Source organism: Cebus imitator, unplaced genomic scaffold (genome assembly GCF_001604975.1).
Source record: "Cebus imitator isolate Cc_AM_T3 unplaced genomic scaffold, Cebus_imitator-1.0 Scaffold260, whole genome shotgun sequence".
Taxonomy (NCBI): domain Eukaryota; kingdom Metazoa; phylum Chordata; class Mammalia; order Primates; family Cebidae; genus Cebus; species Cebus imitator.
This window is the reverse complement of record NW_016107575.1, coordinates 1032325-1047060: the sequence shown is the minus strand read 5'-3', so window position 1 is coordinate 1047060 and position 14736 is coordinate 1032325. Positions and strand designations below refer to the sequence as shown.

Sequence of the window (14736 nt, the reverse complement as noted above, 5' to 3'; positions counted from 1 at the left end):
TGTACTTTTAGTAGAGACAGTGTTTCACTATGTTGGCCAGGCTGGTCTTGAACTCCTGACCTCGTGACCCACCCACTTTGACCTCCCAAGTGCTGGGATTACAGGCATGAATCACCACACCCTGGCCCTCCTTGTTTCTTTTAACCACTGTTACTTTACAGTTTGCTTTGTCTGATATAGGAATAGCTGCCACTGCTAGCTGCTCACTTTTGGTGTTCATTTGCAAGGAATGCCTTTTTCCATCCCTTTACTTTAAGTGTATGTGAGTTCTTAGGTGTTAGGTGAGTCTCCTGAGGGCAGCAGGTAGTTGGTAGGTGAGTTCTTATTCATTCTGCAGTTCTGTATCTTTTAAGTGGAGACTTTAGGCCATTTACATTCAATGTTAGTATTGAAATGGAGGTATCATTGCATTCATCCTGCTCTTTGTTGCCTGTGTACTTTGGATTTTTGTTGTTTTTTGCTTTTGCTTTTTTGCTTGTATTTTTGTTTTGTAGGTCCTGTATGATATATGCTTTAAAGAGGTTGTGTTTTGATGTGTTTCCAAGATTTGTTTCAAGACTTAGAGCTACTTTCAGCAGTTCTTGTAGTGGTGGCTTAGTAGTGGCAAATTCTCTCAGCATTTGTTTGTCTGAAAAGACTGTATCTTTTCTTTATGTACGACGCTTAGTTTTGCTGGACACAAAATTCTTGACTGAAAATTGTTTTGCTTGAGCCAGAAGACAGGGCTCCAATCTTTTCTAGCTTGTAGGGTTTCTGCTGAGAAATCTGCTAGGTTTTCCTTTGTAAGTTGCCTGGTGCTTATGTCTCACAGCTCTTAAGACACTTTCCTTCATCTTAACTTTGGATAACCTGATGACAGTGAGCCTAGGCAAAGACCTTTTTGCGATGAATTTCCCAGGTGTTCTTTGTGCTTCTTGTATTTGGATGTCTAGGTCTCTAGCTAGGCTGGGGAACTTTTCCTCTATTATTCCCCCAAATATGTTTTCCAAACTTTTGGAATTCTCTTCCTCAGGAACGCTGATCATTTTTAGGTTTGGCCATTTAACTTAATCTCAGACTTCTGGGAGGCTTTGTTCATATTTCTTATTCTTCTTTCTCTGTCTCGGTTGGATTGGGTTAATTCAAAGACCTTGTCTTCGAGCTCTGAATTTCTTTCTTCTACTTGTTCGATTCTATTGCTGAGAGTTTCCAGAGCATTTCACATTTCTAAAAGCGTGTCCAAAATTTCCTGAATTTTTTATTGCTTTTTCTTTAAGCTATTTCATTGAAAATTTCTCCCATTCAATATTGGGGGAGTGTGTTGGAAGAGGAGGGTCTCTCCTTCCCACTTCCACAGTTGGGGCAGTTGCAGTATTTGGGCTGTCTCCTGGGCCTTGCAGGAGCAGTCTGCTTCCGGTTTGTTCTTACAATCAAACTGGAACTAAAATTCACAATGCAAGCCTATAGATGCTGCTCTTTCTGGAGCTGCCATCTAGTCCTGCCTCCTCTCCACCATGATCCCCTCCATTCTTCTGGGTTTTTGTTGTTGTTGTTTGGTTTTTGGTTTTGTTTTTGTTTAGAGACAGAGTCTTTATCACTCAGGCTGGAGTGCAGTGGCATGATCTCAGATCACTGCAGCCTCAGCCTCCTGGGTTCAAGTGATTCTCCTGTAATCCTGGGATCACAGGCACCTGCCGCCATGCCCAGCAATTTTTTGTATTTTTAGTAGAGATGGAGTTTCACTATGTTGGCCAGGCTGGTCTCGAACTTCTGAACTCAAGTGATCTACTCCCCTCAGCCTCCCAAAGTGCTGGGATTACAGGTGTGAGCCACCACACCCAGCCCATTTGAATTCACATTCTCAGGGTTTAGGCTCTCCGCTGCCATCTTACCTGGCTTGATGGCACACATAGCACTTAAACAAGGACTAATGTGCTGCAGTGTTTAACCCACTCCCCCTGCCAGTTTCTCCTGCAAGTGTCTCTACACCTGCATCTTTCCTTGCCTGTGAATTCTCTCACTGGAGGAAAAGCATCCTCTCAAGAGAATGAAGCAGGAGGGGGCCTTGCCTCATTCAAGCTGGTCGATGTTGCTTTGTGGCTGACTAGAGTCTCACCTGGAACTGAAGGGTCAAGGGCCCAAGGGTGGTTCCCCTTGCACTGAATCAAGGAATGGACCCAAGAGCACCAGAGCCAGGGCCACCACCAACCTCTCTCCTGCTGCCTCTGCTCCTCCTGCAGTATCCACTCAAGGCATCGAGCCCGCCCTCAGCATCTTTGTGTCTCCCTTGCCTTGGGCACCTGCTCCAGATCTCCCACTCCCTGACCTTGTGCTAGGCCTCCCCAAGACCAGGCACACATTAACAGGTCAATAAATATTTTTGTGATAACAAATAGAAGTCAGCTCTCTCTTCCTATCTGCCACCTCTTCTGGGTGCATTTATCTTAATCTCTGCATCTTTGAACCAGGTTGTTAACATGGGCCAAGAATAGACGGCAAACATACAGCTGCCCTGCTGAATAGTGCGGCGTTCCTACATGCCAGGTGCTGAGCTGGGAGCTCAGACACAACAAAGACTGAAACAAAAGTGTAGAAAAGTGTCCACTTTGAGAACCACAGTCAGAGCATAGCTATTGATGAGATTACTATGAATAAGCACATTAGTAAGAAATTAAAAATAAACCGAAACCACTGACGACTTATTTTCTTTTAGGTTACACAGATGATAGTTAATTACAGTGGCTGACATTGACTAAGCGCTTTCTGCATGTCAGACACTGTGCTTTGGGCTTCCCGGAGCATACAAACACATTGAAATGGATTATTGGGGCTGGGGGCAGGGAAGGGGCTACCATTTGCTCTTGGTTTTGCATGTGGCCAGTTTCAATACAGATAAGCTACAATGGGATAGAAAAGTTCTTAAAAAAATAATTTAACCAGTTAAAAGGAAAAACAGCACTGGGACTGAGGCTAGGTTTCAGAGCCAATTTCCAAGAAGTAATTTCATCATCGTAGAACATCAAACGTGAATTCCACTCTCAGCTATGCAAATTCCAAAAGAATAATACCTCACATTTGCATAATGCTTGATGCTTTTCAAAGTGCTTTCCCAGTTATTAATCTAGAGGAGGCTTTATTACTACCGAAAACATAAATTAAAATTCTGTTCGGACTCAAGTTCTCCATTATTTTTTCCACTTCCCCCTCAAAAGCCAGAGCCATCTAAATCCAGGTGCTTTTGATTGAATGGGTAACTCTAATAAGTTTAACTGACAGGGTGAATATGCATAAATGTAGCATATTGCAAGACCTTCAATCTACAGACACCAGAGTCAGGCTTAGGAAAATCTGCCATTGAATTAACAAAACCACAGGGGAGCATTCGGAGTTCAAGTCTGAGATCCTTTCAGGGTCTCAATTTTTGTAGGAGCTGCATACACTATGTTCATCAAAATCCATCTCCCTCTATCAAAGATGAGAAAATTAAGAAATTAGATCTACCACTTTGTCCTTAAACCTACAGAAATCCCCGTCAATGACTTCCCGCAAAGAGGCTCACGTTTGCCAGACAGCTCCTAGGTCTTGTTTTGTTTTGAATGTAATATGAACCAAGAAGCTGAATTCACTGTAAATCCAACAAGGACAGAGGATTTTAGAAAAATGAGGTGAGGAGATATGACGGGGTATGAGGAAATACTTCTCCCCAAACCTAATGCCTTTCCAATTTGTTTCTTTTTCCATCTCTTTCAAACTTAATTATGTGTAGCGTTCTCACTCACTGAATCACCAGCCTTTCCTGACACTTCAGTCTCATGCATTTTAGCAAAAGATTAACCTGGCTGTTTGCTTTTAATTCTGAAGCTGTGTTAATACTCAACTCCCGCCAGATTAGAAAAGAAGAAAAACACACTCCCACATACCCCACCACGGCACCAGCAAGGCTCCAGGGCTGACACTGCTCAGGCTGTCACAGTCCCTAGGGCTGGCTGCACTTACCACTTCAGGAGGGCCAAGAGAACCACTGACAGGGCCACCGTCACCATGGGGCCATTCACTTCCAATTTTAGGAACCCCAAGGCTTCCATCATTCCTCTGAGGCCCCAAAGTGGTGGTCTTCCAGATGAGAGAGGAGGCTGATCCTGCTGCCCTTATGGGAACCGTGCTCTGCAGGTAGAAAAGGGAACAGGCAACCAAGAAAACATCACGTGGAGTGGGTCCCTATAATGTCCTCTTTCTCAGAGTGCCTCTCCTTATAAAGAGGAAGGAAGAGGAGGGCACAACAAAGGGTTTCAGTGTCAAGCAATGAATCAGCAACTTTATTCCTTGATGACTGTGCTATCAATAAACATTTATGTTAACTTTCCCCGGAGAGGAAAAGCAGACTTCCCCATGTTTGCTGAGAAACAAAATGGTGGTAACCATGGACTTGTACTCGGAGACGTAGTCTTCAAACAGACACTCTTCTCCAAGATGTCTATCTATATCTATCTATGTCTGCATGTATAGCTACATCTGTATCTACATCCATTCATCATTTTTTAAATTCACAATTAAGTGAAGATACATGTCAGGAGACTCTGAATATCTCAGAAAAATAGAGGACCAGACACCAGCCTGCTAAAAACGCTGGCTGCTTTGAGGACAACCATTCCACCAAGTCCATTAATTGCTGGGCCTGAGGCTGTTGGAGCAAACCAAAGATCCTGACTGGGGTCAGTTTTCTCACGGTGAATTGGAGGCTTTCTCAAGTGTCTGAAGGCAGATCCATGGGCTCATGTAGGGGTCTTTTGTTCTAGCTTTGGGCTTATCTGACTAAAGTAGACAGAAAGATGCAGGAGATCATAGCAGATGGGAGGCAGGACTAGATTGCAGCTCCAGACAGAGCAGTATCCGAAGGCTTTCATGGTGAATTTTAGCTCCAGATCAACTGAAGGAACAAACCAGCAATCCTGAGAGGACCCTCAGACCCTCTGAAGGAAGTGGATTCTCCTGCAGAACCCAGGAGACACCCCAAATACTGTGAGTGCCCCAACTGCGGAAGTGGGAAAGGGAGACCCTCCTCTCCTGAACAGACACTCCCAATATTGAATAAGAGAAATATTGAATGAAATAGATAGCTTAAAGAAAAAAACAATAAAAAATTCAGGTAACTTTGGACACATTTTTAGAAATGTGAAATGCTCTGGAAAGTCTCAGCAATAGATATGAATATGTCGAGGAAAGAAATTCAGGCCTCAAAAACAAGGTTTTCGAATTAACCCAATCCAACAAAGACATAGAAAAAAGAATAAGAAAATATGAGCAAAGCCTCCAAGAAGTCTGTGATTATGTTAAATGACCAAACCTAAGAATAATCAGTGTTGCTGAGGAAGAAGAGAATTCTAGAAGCTTGGAAAACATATTTGGGAGAATAATCAAGGAAAGCTTCTGCAGCCTGGCTAGAGACCTAGACAACCAAACACAAGAAGCACAAAGAATACCTGGGAAATTCATCGCAAAAAAAGATTTTTGCCTAGGCACATTATCATCAGGTTATCCAAAGTTAAGATGAAGGAAAGACTCTTAAGAGCTGTGAGACAGAAGTACCAGGTAACTATATAGGGAAACCTATCAGATTAACAGCAGATTTCTCAGCAGAAACCCTACAAGCTAGAAAGGGTTAGTGCCCTGTCTTCTAGCTCCTCAAACAAATCAACTATCAGCCAAGAATTTTGTATCCAGCAATCATATACGAAGGAAAGATATAGTTGTTTACAGACAAACAAATGCTGAGAGAATTCATCATTACCAAGCCACCACTACAAGAACTGTTAAAAGGAGCTGTAAATCTTGAAACAAATCCTAGAAACACATCAAAACAGGATGTCTTTAAAGCATAAATCACACAGAACCTGTAAAACAAAAATACAAGCTAAAAGCAAAAAACAAAACACACACACATGCACACACACACACACACACACACACACACACACAAATACGCAGGCAACAAAAAGCATGATGAATGTAACGGTGCCTCACATTTCAACACCAACAAATGTAAATGGCCTAAAAGCTTCACTTAAAAGTTACAGAACTGCAGGGTGGGTAAGAACTCACCAACCAACTATCTGTTGCCTTCAGGAGACTCACCTAACACCTAAGGACTAACATAAACTTAAAGTAAAAGGGTGGAAAAAGATATTTCATGCAAATGGACACCAAAAGCGAGCAGAGGTAGCTATGGGCTTCTTTTTCTGTGCCCTTGCAGTGTCTTAGGATGGTCACAGGTACATTTGTTACAGAAGGCTGTGGTCACAGGTACAGATTCCCTGGAAAGGAGCAAGAAGAAAAGCAGGGAGGCACACAGAGGCTGCTGCCTTCACCCAGATCAAAGGGATGCTTGGCTAGAGGAGAGAGGGATGTGGGAAGTAGATGGACTTGAAAAATATTTCGGAGGTGGAGTCTTCTGCTTTGCAGAGGTTCCTGGTGGGTTGCATATGAAAGGGAAGGGGAAAGCAGGACCACACCTGACCGTCAGGTTCCTGACTTGGGCTACAGGTATATCAGATGCCATTCACTGAAACAGGGAGGCTGGGAAAGGTGGGTTACTGTTGGGAAAGTCAAGAATTCTGATTCAGTTGTGTTAAGCCTGAGACGCCCTGGAGACATCTGAGTGGAGGTGTCAAGCCAGAGAGGACTGACGACTGAAAATGTGAATAATAATTTATCATGATCATGTCATTTATGAGTGCTTACTATGCACCAGTTATGATTCTAGGAGCTTTTGTATGTGTCAACTCATTTAACCCTCGTACACACACCGAGCAGGTAAATCTTGTGGTTAACACCATGTTACAGAGAAAGAAACAGACATGGGCTGTATGACTCTAAAGCCCATGCTCTTCCTCAAAAGATTATATTCAAACATGGAAGCTATCAACATAAATTTGGTATTTAAATCCGAGGGAGTGATGAGCTACAGCCACAGGTAAGATAGCGAAACACACAGGTGCCAAGAACCCTCCTTTCCCTCTGACCATTTGCCCTGCCTGTTTTCAATAGATGTTTTATGAAAATGATTCCTCTGTAGTTCCCTGCTTATTAGTGTCCCTACCTGTTATTCCTACTTAGTGCCCCCAACTGCAGCACCCCTTCTGGGGGCTTCTGGCTGCAGTTCAAGCCCCTTTAGACTCCCCTCCCCTCTCCTTCATCTGCAGGCTACCACTCCTTCGTCCCATTCCATCGGGACCTATACTGAGAGGCTGACCCTTTCTCTCTCACAAAACATAGCTTCGTTTTTCCAGGGGTCACCTGAAATACTCGGCATTCAGCCCCAGGAACACTGCCGGATGATGGCCAGACAGCATGGAGGAGGCGGCATGGAGGGTGACTCATTGCAGTCATGGACTCAGGGAGCGAGAAGTGACCGTGGGTAACACTGAATTCAGTGCAACACTAAGATGCTTGGAAAACAATATTTTAAAGGATGCCAAAGTGAAATAAACATGAGAATTGCTAGTATAAGCATCGATAAGTACGTTTATTTACTGGCAGACCTCGGAGACTCTAACCTAACACGCACTGGGAATCTCCAAGAGCATGATGCAGAGAGCAGCATTTCCCAAGTGCATTTGACCATAGAAGCCTCTTCAGGGACAGTCATAACATATTCCAGATGTAGTTTTCGAAGGAGACTGCTTTGAGAAACACTGACCAAGCCTTACTCTTATCTACAGAGGAGGAAACAGAAACCTAGAAAGGGAAAGTTACACAGTTCCATAGTGGTCTAGGGATCCAGGTCTCCCAAGCCCTTCTCAGGCACTTGATCTAGAACGTGCCCCTCATGTCAACCTGTGGACAGGGCATGGTGCATCCAGCACTGTTCCTACCCTGCTCACAGAGAGGCTGCAGAATGTTGGTGGCCAGCTTGAAGATATCTGGCTTTCTTGGGGAGTTGCCAGCTCCCCAACGGGTGCTGAGTTCACTCGCTCATTCCTCTAATATTCTTGGAGCCCTTCCTACGTGATTTGTGATTTGCAGAAACCATAAATGCCATGGAGAGGTTATCATGCCCGTTCTGTGGCTGTGCAGAGCGGAGACAGTACTCTGTGAGTTGTGGACAGTAAATTAGCCAGGATGAAGCAGAGGGCTAATATAAGAGATGTTCAGAGTTTTCACTGGGACAGCAGCATGATGAAGGATGTATTCCAGTTTTGGTATCTGTGACAATACAGGGATACTAATCAGGCTTTTTGAGGATAAAGGACAGATGGTTCCCATATTTACCATAATTAAATATTAGACCTTTAACTATTTTCTGGATATTTTTCTTTTACTAATACATCTATTAGAAGCAATTAACTCAGGCCAGGCATGGTGGTTCATGCCTGTAATCCCAGCACTTTGGGAAGCCAAGGCGGGCAGATCACCAGAGGTCAGGAGTTCAAGACCAGCCTGGCCAACATGGTGAAACCCCGTCTCTACTAAAAATACAAAAGTTATCCAGGCGTGGTGGCAAGTGCCTGTATTCCCAGCTACTTGGGAGGCTAAGGCAGGAGAATCAGTGAGCCAAGATCGCACCATTGCACTCCAGCCTGGGTGACAGAGCAAGACTCTGTCTCAAAAAAAAAAACCAAAAAACTACTGAATTGTACAGAAAATATCCTATAATCCCAAGTCCCACTGACAAACTCTGGTCACAAATTAATATACATCCTCTCACATTTTTCCATGCACACACAGACATAGGTATATTTTTAGTTTTTATGGAAACAAGGTCATCATACCCGTGCCACCCTGTAACTGGTCTTTCTTACTTACTGTATTCTGAATATTTTGCCATGTTCATACATAGAGACGTATGCCATTTGCTACGTAAGGCTCCACTGTTCAGACGTGCTGTGATTTGTTTAGCATATCCTCTGCTGAACAGCATTCGAGTTGTTTCCAAGTTTTCTCAACTCCAAATGAGGCTTCAGTAGACATCCTTATACATATTATAGTGCCCTTGCATGAAGCTATCTCAAGTGACATTCTTAAAAGTGAAACAGCTGGGCCCAAAGATGTGTGTTTCCATGATGCTGGTAGGTGCTACCCTGCGTACAGGCAGGACCGACTTTCCCTCGAGAGCTGTGTGGGGAAGTACCCGCTTGCCCCACTTCGTAGGGTTCCCCAAGAGCTTTTCTTCCCCCGTCTCCACTCACTGCAAGTCTATCTTTCCCCCCTCCTACCTCCAGGCAGACATCTCCCCCAGAATTGAGTCAACTGTTTTGACTTCAGACTTGTGTTTCTTTTTAAAGCTTTCACGCCATAAATTCTGTGGTATTTCCTTCATGTTCTCTATGTTTAAAAACTGCCCTTGCAGATGTCTAAGCGGTGCCTTCCTTCTCTGCTGAAGGCTCCCAGCTGCTCTGTGCTAAGCCTGACGTCTCTGGCGAGGACTGAGGCAGAGGCTGAGGCAGAGGCTGAAAGAGGTGTCATCAAGCACATTCTCTTTGCCGTGAAGGGTGCTGGTAAAGGGACCATGGCGCTTTCTCGGCACCATACAAGTTCCAAGAAATTGTACATTTCACTTTACTCCACCTCAGAGCAACCCCAGGAAGTAAGTGACCAATACTTTTCATTCCCAGGTTGATAAAACTGGAGCTCGGAGATGTCCCATGACTACCTGAAGTCATACATGCAACACAGCCTAGAGGCCAGGCTCAAGCCCCAATCTTTTGACTTTACATGCAGCTTTTTTTCCACTCAATCTAAGATCACGTCTTGGTTTAGAATATTCATAGTTCACCGAGCCAGCCCAGGGTTATGATATCATTTATTCTGGTGTTTACCTCCAGGGTGCAGAGCGGCTGGAGTGAAGAAAGAGGACTGGCGGTGTGTGCTTGGGGTCTGCTCCACCTCTATGCAGAAGATACTAGGGCCCTTTTGGAAGACTGAAAACCTCGGCTGTCCCCCATGCAGCCCAGTCTCTTCAATATGATCCTATATGTCAGGAACTCTGTTCCATTTCTGAGAGCGGAGATCAGGTTAGGAGGACTCTTCTGTTCCTTCACTCCTTCTAGAAAACACTTACTGAATAATCGCTGGGCATCTGGCACTAGATGAGAATCCCAGCGTGTAAGCCCCACATCCTTCCAACAAGGAGCTCACCTTCCAGGATAAGGAAATAGACATATAAACATCTAAGTTCCATCCGTCTTATAGTTTTGATGGCACAAGTACATACGGGGCACAGAGGGGACACAAACAGGTAGAAGGTTTGAATCTAATGACATCTGCGCTTAGACTGTGCAGATGAATTCACCAAGAAGAGAGCAGGGCAGATGTGCTTGTTGGAGGGAGCACAGCCAACGCTCGCTCAAAGGCATCAGAAGCTGGGGTGAGTGGGGAGGACGAGAAGCTACACAGAGGCGGAATCATGCAAGGCACTGCGGGCCGTGCCAAGAAGTTCATGCTTCATGCTAGGGTCAGGGAAAGCCAGGGGAGGAGGTAAAATTGAGCAGCAACATGATCAGATTTGCTTCTAGAAACAGCCCTCAGGAGGCAGGTTAGATGCTTTCCACCTGACATAAAGACCAGCCAGGAGGCTGTGGGTCAGCTAGGTGGGAGATGACAGCCTGAATAAGGCAGTGGATATGGAAATGAGCAAGAGAGGACTGGTTTTTAAAATTACTAGGAAGGCAGAAACCATAGTATTTGGTCGCAGATTGAGTGTGGGGGTAGAGAAGAGGGGGACATCAAGGATCACCCCTGAATGCCCAGCTCTGTTGAGTGAGCCCATGATGATGCCACACAGCACAAGGACTCGGGGGAAGGAAGCAAGTGTTAAGAAGTTATCGTGGCTTCAAGGTTCTGCGTGCTGGGCATGAGGCCCCTGGTGGCCCCACAGATTAAGATGCTTGGGAGGTGGCCGGATCTGCAGAGGTCAGGAGAAAAATCTGAAGTAGGGAAATGGTTTTCATTTTGAAAGCCATTTGTTTGTGGATGGGGCAAAGCCATAGGGATGAAAGTGGGCTGCAGAGAACAGGCAGAGCGCTGACAAGAGAACTATGGAGTTGAGGGCGGGGGAACCAACATCAAGAAGAGCAGCCTCGAAGGGCGGTAGGAAAGAGATGGCTGGAAAAAGATTGAGGAGCTATAACCAGGGAGAGAGAGAGGGTGAGCGTATAAGACAGACAGAGCAGGCAAACAGGACCACCAGCAGAGGGACCTTATTTTAGTGCTTAAGGATGCAGCTTTCTGTTTTCAAATGACCTGGGTTCAAATCCTACCCCTTCTGCACTCTAGCTTAGACTGTCTTAGAACACAAATTGATCTCTATGAGCTTCGGTTTGTCATTTGTGAAGTGGTGATAACTGTCCACACTGCCTAGGGTTGTTGAGAGGAAAACAAGTCCCTCGTGTGGCCTGATTAGCAGAGCTCGGGCTCACAGGAGCACTCAATACATGAGGTCTGCGATTGTTTTCACTGAAGCCACTGGAGGACAGCTCCAAGAAGCAGGAAATGACCCAGAGCGTTAGCGCCACGGAAAGGCCAAGGGCAAGTGGCACTACGGTCATTACAGCCACTTCCTTCCTGGCTTTGGTGAAGGGGGGGGTGTAGAGAGACAAGATGTAGAGAAAAGGGGGGTTGGACAGAAAGGGCTGATTCTGCCGTCCTCCTCCTTGTCTTCAGCCCCATGGCTGAGACATGGGAGAAGACTCAGATTTGGACTGGCTAGAAGAAGGAAATTTGCAGGTGCAGGTGCCACTCACTGTGGGTCCCACAGGGAAGAGGGAACATCTCTTGCAGTGGGAGACTGGTGGGAGACAGCAGCCATCTGTGTGTTTCCCCTGCCTGTGATAAGGGCAGAGCCATCGCTTTGCTTCAAGGTTGCTATGGAGATATGGATGGGCTCATAAACAGTTTTAAGGTCTATGTCAAATCTTGATTTTGTATTAGTCTTGAGGGAAGGGACCATATTTTATGTATCATTGTACAACCACACTGCCTATCACATTGCAATCTCATCCACTTGCTTGGCTTTCGTTAACATCACAGGCTATTCACTCCCAAATCTATTCTCTCCAGCCCAGTTCTCATTCCTGAGTTTCAGACCAATATATCCAGCCGCCCACTGGACCTCGTCTGACAACCAGCCTACAGATGCTACAGACTCGAAATCTCTAAAACTAGACTCATTGACACAGCCTCCTTCCTCCATTAACCTCACCTGTCTCCCCAGTCTCTGTAAATTGTACCTCCTTCCCTTCAGCCCCAAGCCAGAAATTTGGGATTATCCTTGACTCCTCTTAGCCACCCTCACCTCAACATCCAGTTAGTCAGCAAGCCCTGCTTGTCCTGCCTATGGAGTCTCCCTCGTTCTGGCCACTGCTCCCTTTATCCATCCATTCTACTTCATTTTGTTGGTTCAACAAATGCCTTGGCATCTACTCGGTGTGAGAGACTGTTTTAAGCAATGGGAAGAAATGCTGGAACAGTGAACAAGCAACGTTTCTTAGGGCTTGGATCTAGAGGCACCCACCCAAACATCAGCTCCGTGATCTCTCACTGGATTGCAGCAGTCTCCTAATCGACCTCTCATTCATTCATCCAAGAATCATTTACTGAATTTGTACAGGGTGCCTGGCACTGAGCTGGGTGTGCATGAAGAATGTGGAGAACACCAGCATGGCTGGGAGGCATTGAGCAGGGGAAAGGGCAGGACTGGACTACACAGGAGAGAAAAGGAAGGGTCAGGACATCTAAGACCCAGTGGACCATGTGAAAGATGCGTTACTTCCTTCCAAAAGGAAAGGGAAGCCATTGAAGAGCTTTACGCAGGGGAGTGACTTGATGCTATTTAGGGTAACTGTAACCCATCCATTTCCACTATTAAAATTAATACAGAGCTCCTCCAATGATAGCCTAACATCAGCACATCAACATCAATCAGGTGCCCCCATCACGCAGCAGGGGAACTGAAGCAATACCACCATTCCAATCTTGGCTGCTTGTGTCAGCAGAAGATGGGCAACGAGGTTGTCAACTATAGGTGGCTCTTAATGTTGCTAATCCCACACGGCCCATCCTATCTCCTTCCCATTTCAGCCGCTCTATCAATTTATGACGCCCGATCTCAGCTTGTCAGATGTTAGCACCTCCTGAGTTGTTGTCAAATCTCTCCTGCCCCTGCTCATGGCTGGATGCAGCTACATGTCGATGACTGGACATAGTTCTCCTTGCGAAAGTGGAGAGTCAGCAGACTGCTTGACTGCCTTAAGGCAAGTCTTGGAGCTTTCAGGCAAGCTAGTGCCTGGAACAGTCATTTTTTACCTCCTAGTCACTGGCAGTGGGGCAGGCATGAGGAGACAGACGGAATGCCCAGAAAGCTAAAGTTAGAATCCAGAGTTTGACAGCAAATCACAAGTGGCACTCCAGGTAAGCTGTCAGCACCAGGAAGTCCCACTACATAGCAAAGGGTGCACTGTGACCTAGGCACAGGCCCCATCATGGTAAACCCTCAAGTAGAAGATAACCCGAAGTTATGACAGCAGCCGCCTCCAAGGAAATATGTCAGCAGGTGGTAGGGCCCCAGTTTCCACCCAGAATGGCAACATAGAAGTTAGAACTGCGTCGGGGGGGCCAGGCCTGGTGGCTCATACCTGTAATCCTAGCACTTTGGGAGGCCGAGGCAGGCGGATCATTTGAGGTCAGGAGTTAGAGACCAGCCGGGCCAACACCTTCGTAACTTGAACACCTGGCCAAGCCTGGATGGGGGAGCCAGGGACAGGATTTCTTGGACAACTAAAGAAGATGGGGGCAGGAGGGCAGGGGCAGGGGTGGGAGGGCAGGGGCAGGAGTGGGAGCATCCTGAAGTTCAAACATCTCTATTGTAGTAGTTCAACTTCAGCAAAGATTGGAATCACCTGGAGGACTCGTTAAATAAAACAGATTGCTGGGCCCCACGGCTAGAGTTTCTGATTCAGAAAGCCTGGGTTGGGGCCCAAGAATTTGCCTTTCTACTAATTTCCCAGATGATGCTGATGCTGGGAATTTCCCAGATGATGCTGATCCCAGTTCCCGCTCTGTCTGTACTGGCCTCTGTACTGAAACCCCAGCCTGTCATGCACCTGCACCCACTTGAGTTACAACAGGCCCTGTGTCATCCTATATCTTCACCCTCCCCTAACAAGGCAGGCTCATTTCTGTGCATTTTCAGGCCTTAGAGTAGCCATCACCTCCTCAAGGAAGCCCTCCAGGACCTCCCAGAGATGATCCATTGTCGATCCATGTCCTTTCATAGCACCCCAAATCTATCCAGTGAGCTTGCCTCTACCAACACTCTAGATGCAAGCTTTGTGAGAAGAAGAACTATATCTGATTCAACAATGTATCCCCAGTGACTGGGAGAATGCCTGCTTGTCACTCAGTAGGTGATCACAAAATGTTTCTGGAATGAATGAATGAACTACTGCCTGTGTTTTAGGTAGCTGCCATCAGGTAGCAGTGGTGTTCTCCAGGTTATGAAGGTAGATGTTACCACTTTCTCTGCAAGAACACCTGATAAATTAAGGTTTGTTTCCATATTCCAGGCATCTGGCTTATTTTCTATAAAATATATCACTTTATTGAAGTAACCACAAAATCATTTCTCAAGCTAGATTTTCTAAGAAGGATATAATGCATGAAATACCATAAAGAAAAGGAGAGATAGGGAGAGAGCCGCAAGTCCTTGAGTCCTCAGTTCAGTTCTCCACATCATCTCACTTTCATACTATTTTTTTTTTTTTT

General features: G+C 45.7%; 1 protein-coding gene across 2 annotated transcripts in view; it reads right to left on the bottom strand.

Moving 5' to 3' along the window:
* TBXAS1 (thromboxane A synthase 1) overlaps positions 1-4239 on the bottom strand; it is a 183627-nt gene extending 179388 nt beyond the window's left edge. For both annotated transcript variants that reach the window (XM_017499801.2, XM_017499799.2), the window contains exon 1: positions 3976-4239. In XM_017499801.2, coding sequence (XP_017355290.1) covers positions 3976-4067 — 92 coding nt within the window. In that variant the 5' untranslated portion in view covers positions 4068-4239. The remainder of the gene's footprint in view (positions 1-3975) is intronic.
* Positions 4240-14736: the final 10497 nt, after the last annotated feature.